This window comes from Sphaeramia orbicularis, chromosome 7 (genome assembly GCF_902148855.1).
Source record: "Sphaeramia orbicularis chromosome 7, fSphaOr1.1, whole genome shotgun sequence".
NCBI lineage: Eukaryota > Metazoa > Chordata > Actinopteri > Kurtiformes > Apogonidae > Sphaeramia > Sphaeramia orbicularis.
Genome location: NC_043963.1, coordinates 259496 through 266163, shown reverse-complemented (window position 1 = coordinate 266163; position 6668 = coordinate 259496). Strand labels below are relative to the sequence as shown.

The 6668-nt window shown below is 48.3% G+C and overlaps 1 protein-coding gene and 1 long non-coding RNA gene across 2 annotated transcripts in view; one reads left to right on the top strand and one right to left on the bottom strand.

Annotated features, from left to right (window-relative positions):
* Window positions 1-4360, top strand: part of tmem240a (transmembrane protein 240a) — a 29529-nt gene extending 25169 nt beyond the window's left edge. Inside the window, exon 4 of the mRNA XM_030137765.1 lies at window positions 4163-4360. Within this exon, the coding sequence (XP_029993625.1) occupies window positions 4163-4317 (155 nt within the window). The 3' untranslated portion in view covers window positions 4318-4360. The remainder of the gene's footprint in view (window positions 1-4162) is intronic.
* The window catches only part of LOC115421824 (uncharacterized), a 14408-nt gene extending 8748 nt beyond the window's left edge, over window positions 1-5660 (bottom strand). Inside the window, exons 1-2 of the long non-coding RNA XR_003935753.1 lie at window positions 5521-5660; window positions 642-647 (exon numbers count right to left, since the gene is read on the bottom strand). This is a non-coding gene — a long non-coding RNA (uncharacterized LOC115421824). The remainder of the gene's footprint in view (window positions 1-641; window positions 648-5520) is intronic.
* Window positions 5661-6668: the final 1008 nt, after the last annotated feature.

Genomic DNA, 6668 nt, shown 5'->3' with positions numbered 1-6668 from the left:
ACATACTTCTACTGGACGTGCCCGTGGCGAGGGCCTTTAGATGCCGCTTGCAGCTTTAATTTTTTTTCTTTCTCCTGCTCTTTGAGCTCAATTTTGACCCCCTGAACATTTACGAAAACTCACCAAAGTTTGCCCAAAATTCAGAAATGTGCAAAATGTAATTTACATATAGGTTTTGTAGATGTCGGTAAAGAAATGTTGCTGCAGCGCCCCCTTGAAAAGTGGAAATGCATTACGCCAATGGGAGCACGTCCAATGTAAAGTTTGTCATAGAGCCACGAAAATTGGGACACAGATTCATCATGAGGAGACAAACAAAAAATATTATTATGGCCACGCCCCTAAACCAACCGGAAGTCGGCCATATTGGATTGAAATTTCCAAAATGCTGAGTCAGCGTTTTTGCTGACATCATATTTTAACTATCTCCTCCTTGGCCGTTTGGCCAAATGAGCTCAATATCGGTGTACAGTATCTAGAGAAGTGGGGCATCAAAAGTTAGCCGAATTTTTGGGATTGGTGTCACCGTTTTTGTGTGACGACGTTGCAAACTTTGCAAAGTTTTTTCAGAAATTTGCCTTGACAAATCTTGCTTCAGTTTGGTCATACAATCACCGATTTGGCTCAAATTACACTCAGACGTCCATCTCCCAGGCCTTCAGCCATTTATTAAAAGAAATTGAAATTTCGCACAATAGCGCCCCCTACAAATGTACATTTACAAAAAGGACTTCAGTTCGGACATACGAACACCGATTTGGCTCAAATTTGATTCAGACATCTGTCTCCCAGGCCTACACCTATTTGTCAAAAGAAACTGAAATTTCGCGCTACAGCGCCCCCTACAAATTTTATTTATTTTTTTTTTTTTTAGGCCCGAGCCGAGTAAAGCCGGCGCAGGGCCTATTGAGTCTGCAGTGGGCGCATGGGGACGAAATCGCCAGTGACGCGGTCGCCTTTCTCCACTGTCGCCACTCTCACACATATTCACATTCACGGCACTGAGACCTTTCCGAAGATGTATATGACATGTGCACAAACCGCATATTTACACCTGCTCAGAATGAATGGGAGTCAATGGGCCACGCCCACTCGGGGTCAGTCACTTGTGTGTAAGTGCACGACAGGTGACATCTGACCCCACACACATGTGGGGGAGCTCGAGAGCTTTCACATAAGGCCAAATATGTGGTTGCTGTGGTTGCCATAGCAATGGCTATATTGTTCTTGTTCAGATTCATGTTTTTCTCCTGCGCTTTGAGCTCAATTTTGACCCTCTGAACATTTACGAAAACTCACCAAATTTTGCCTAAAATTCAAAAGTGCGAGAAATTGAATTTACATATAGGTTTCGTAGATGTCAGTAAAGAAATGTTGCGGCAGCGCCCCCTTGAAAAGTGGAAATGCATTGCGCCAATGGGAGCTCGTCCAACATAAAGTTTGTCGTAGAGCCACGAAAATCGGTACACAGATTCATCATGAGGAGACAAACAAAAAATATTATTATGGCCACGCCCCAAAACTAACCCTTAGTCGGCCATATTGGATTGAAATTTCCAAAATGCTGAGTCAGCGTTTTTGCTGACGTTGTATTTTAACTATCTCCTACTAAGCCGTTTGGCCGAATGAGCTCAAAATCGGTGTACAGTATCTAGAGAAGTGGGACATCAAAAGTTAGCCGAATTTTTTGAATTGGTGTCACCTTTTTTGTGCGACGAGGTTACAAACTTTGCGAAGTTTTTTCGAAAATTTGCCATCACAAAAATTGCTTCAGCTCAGACATACGAACACCGATTTGGCTGAAATTTGACTCAGACAATTTGACTCCCAGGCCTACACCCATTTATTGAAAGAAATTGACATTTCGCACCATAGCGCCCCCTACAAATGTAGATTTACAAAAATGACATCAGTTCGGACATACGAACACCGGTTTGGCTCAAATTTGACTCAGACATCTGTCTCCCAGGCCTACACCCATTCATCAGAAGACATTGAAATTTGGTGCTAGAGCGCCACCTTCTGAACGATGGACATACTTCTACTTGACGTTCCCGTGGCGAGGGCCTTTAGATGCCGCTTGCGGCTTTAATTTATTATTAAAATTGCTTCAGTTCAGACATACGAACACCAATTTGGCTCAAATTTGACTCAGACATCTATCTCCCAGGCCTACACCCATTTATCAGAAAAATTTGAAATTCGGTGCCATAGCGCCCCCTACAATTTTACCTATTTGAAAATTACTTCATGTTAGACATGCGAACACCAATTTGGCTCAAATTTGAATCAGTTGTCAATCTCCCAGGCCTACACCCATTCATCAGAAGACATTGAAATTTGGTGCTAGAGCGCCACCTGCTGAACGATGGACATACTTCTACTGGACGTGCCTTTGGTGAGGGCCTTTAGATGCCGCTTGCGGCTTTAATTCCCTTTTATTCCTTTTTATTCCCCTTTATTCTGTTTTATTATAATAATAATAACAATACATTTTATTTATAAGCGCCTTTCAAGACACCCAAGGACACTGTACAACAAGGTAAAACAAACAATCCATTAAATACAAAGAAATAAACAGATTAAAACAAATAATTACTATATATAGAAATGAAGCAGTAGAATGGAGATTAGAGCTTATGGGGGTAGGCTGTTCTGAACAGGTGAGTTTTGAGTCTGGATTTAAATGTGGGGAGAGAGTCACAGTTATGGATGGATGGTGGGAGGGAGTTCCAGAGCTGAGGAGCAGAGTGGCTGAAGGCTGGGCCTCCCATGGTGCTGAGGAGGACAGGGGGCACGGTGAGGAGGATAGAGGAGGAGGACCTGAGGGAACGGACTGGAGTGGTGACATGGAGGAGGTCTGAAGGTACTGAGGAGCCAGACTGTGGATGGATTTAAATGTGTACAGGAGGAGTTGGAATTCAGTTCTCTGTTTGACTGGGAGCCAGTGTAGTTCCTGGAGGATAGGGGTGATGTGGTGGTGGGAGGGGGTTTTGGTGATGATGCAGAGTTGTGGACCAGTTGGAGCTTATGGAGGGACTTTTGGGGGAGACCGAATAGGAGGGAGTTACAGTAGTCTCTTATTCTCTTATTCCCCTTCATTGTCTTATATTCCCTTTTATTCCCCTTTATTCTAATCTCTTATCTGCTCTGTGTCAGTGTGCTCTGTTTATAAAACACACCTCTTCTTCCCAGAATGCACTGCTGTTCACTCTACACTCACAGACACATTACAGACGTCCACACACTCTGAATTCACTGGAATGCAGCACAGACATGGTGACTGACCATCCCACTGACCATCCAACTGACCATCCAACTAAAAACTGAACATCCCACTGACCATCCAACTAACAACTGACCATCCCACTGACCCTCCCACTGACCATCCAACTGACCATCCTACTAATGACTGACCCTCCCACTGACACACACACACACATACACACACTAGGGTTTTTCCAAATAAAAGCCTTTTTTAAAATAATAGACTTTTTCACAAATTCCATATTTTTGACCGGAAATGTGCAGTGGTTGTGGAATTCTACTTGGTCACCTATCAGGTCAACTACGACACAAGTGAAGAACAAGAGTTTTTGTAGCATTCCATGTTGTTCTAGTTCTGTCCAAAAGCAGACGTATCTGTGTCCTTATTCTTTTCCTGTGGACACTGAACTTCGACAGAAATGGATTCGGACGATCCGGCAAAATGAGGGACCAAAGTTTGATTAAAAAGACTAGTACATATGTCTGCAGCAGACATTTAACGTCCAAAGATTAACTACTAACTAACCCTAACTTTGGCAAAACCCTAGTATGTCTAGTATATGTGATACTAAGATGACAAACACACGTTACCTGGAAAAAAAGGTGAACTGATGCTAGCATTGAGCTAGCATTACTGTGGCTACATAGAAGAGGACCCCTGTTAGAACATAAACACCTGGACTCAACGGCTCACAGACTGGAGTCCATGTGTGTCTGAGTTATGTCATTATGGTTCCTTCTAATATTCTGACTCTTTTACTTTAAATCTTCTTTCTTTATTCATGAAACATCAGAAAGCATCTGAGTCTTAGTGTTCTCCTTCACTAAAGGGGTGGAGTTAGTCCTTGTAGCAGTGGTCATGTGACCCTAACCCCTCCCCTCCTGTTTCTTCCAGACACTCCGTCCTGGTCGTGGCTGCCCCAGTTCTGTAACCTCCGAGACCTGCGCCGCCGAGCCCAGCTCCGACAGCTGGAGGACTCCAGCGGAAACATGGTCCACATCAAGCAGAAGCTGTACCACAACGGGCACCCCAGCCCCCGACACCTCTGACTCTGAGACCCCCACCACAGCAGACCCCCCCCCCACCACCACCACCACCACAACGGGCACCCCAGCCCCCGACACCTCTGACTCTGAGACCCCCACCACAGCAGACCCCCCCCCCACCACCACCACCACCACAACGGGCACCCCAGCCCCCGACACCTCTGACTCTGAGACCCCCACCACAGCAGACCCCCCCCCCACCACCACCACCACCACAACGGGCACCCCAGCCCCCGACACCTCCGACTCTGAGACCCCCACCACAGCAGACCCCCCCCCCCACCACCACCACCACAACGGGCACCCCAGCCCCCGACACCTCTGACTCTGAGACCCCCCCCACAGCAGACCCCCCCCCACCACCACCACCACCACAACGGGCACCCCAGCCCCCGACACCTCTGACTCTGAGACCCCCACCACAGCAGACCCCCCCACCACCACCACCACCACCACAACGGGCACCCCAGCCCCCGACACCTCTGACTCTGAGACCCCCATCACAGCAGACCCCCCCCCCACCACCACCACCACCACAACGGGCACCCCAGCCCCGACACCTCTGACTCTGAGACCCCCACCACAGCAGACCCCCCCCCCCACCACCACCACCACCACAACGGGCACCCCAGCCCCCGACACCTCTGACTCTGAGACCCCCACCACAGCAGACCCCCCCCCCACCACCACCACCACAACGGGCACCCCAGCCCCCGACACCTCTGAGTCTGAGACCCCCACCACAGCAGACCCCCCCCCCACCACCACCACAACGGGCACCCCAGCCCCCGACACCTCTGACTCTGAGACCCCCACCACAGCAGACCCCCCCCCCACCACCACCACCACAACGGGCACCCCAGCCCCCGACACCTCTGACTCTGAGACCCCCACCACAGCAGACTCCCCCCACCACCACAATGGGCACCCCAGCCCCCGACACCTCTGACTCTGAGACCCCCACCACAGCAGACACCCCCCCCCCCAACAACACCCCACACCTTCTACCTTCTACTCTGTCCTACAAAGCCGCCCCCACCCCCGCCCGGCCAACTGTTGCCTCAGAGGCCCTGGAAAACTGCCCTCCTGCTGTTCAGAACATGGACCCCTGAAACCCTGCCCCCCCCCCCCCCCCCCCCCCAACGGAAAACAGAAAAAACAGAGTGAGATGAACATTTCTGTGTCTCCACTGAATCCTCGTCTGACGTCCACCTGTTGTGGGGGGAGGAAGAAAAAAAACCATTTTTAAGGGTGTTTTTTCTGTACAGACATTTTCTGTGTTCATTGTTAAAGTCGGCATGCTCTAATAGAACAGGGTAAGACACGGGCAGCGTTTGGAACTGGGACAGAAGTCAACCTGTGGCATCAGTTAGGATTAGAAAAGACAGGGAATTTATACCACAGAAGTTTTTTGCACTGAAATTAAATATCTGAACTTTTTTTTTTGCACTGAAATTAAAGGTGGGGTCTGAGATGTTTTTCTGGAGCATTTTTTACTCTATTCCTTCAAATCCCCTTCACACCCCAATTACAACTAATTAATTAAAGGCTCTAACACAAATATTAAAAAATGTAGGCACCTGTGGAACGGACAGGACTGTAAAAACACCATCCAATCATTTTGAGCGCCCACTGGAAATGATTGAATGGTGATATGTCTGTCAAACTCAACTGCCAGTGGCCCCTCCCCCCCTCCCTCCTCTGTGCGTACCCCTCTTCGAGCGTGAATCGTGCGTTCCCAGAGGCTGGAAGTGCTTGTACAGGAAGTGAAGCCAGAACCTGGTTATATTAGTTCTGTTAGGATGGAAAGTTCACCTGTAAACTGTTTAGTCACCTACATAAACCAGTAGGAAATGTACTGTTAGCCAGATAGGTCTGAACTGGGGCTGTTCTGGAAGAGTGGGGGGGTTGGAGGAGACTGAAGGAGGTGTGAGTGGATACGCCAGCCGGAGCCTCAGCCGGACTGTAGCCGGTGAGGGAGCCTCAGCCCGTGTAGGAGACGGAGCTCTATAACGGGCCATCTCCATCACTATCTACACGTCTGGTCATTTAAACATCGTAGAAAATGGCATTTAAACCACCAAAACACCATAAAAACGGCCTAAATTCCCACAAAAACACTGTTTTTTATGCTGTCATGAACTGTTTTAAGAGTGGTGCAAAAAGCGCCATCTTATGCCTCTTTAAAACGCCATATTTTATGGCGCTCTGTGTCACTTTTGACGGCGTAAAATGTGGTGTTTTCTTGTATTTTCATCTCCACCCCCTGGCTTTCACAGCCACTAAAGTGGAACTGTCATCAGCCAATAGGAAAAGAGAACAGACACACACACAGACACACACAGACAGACACA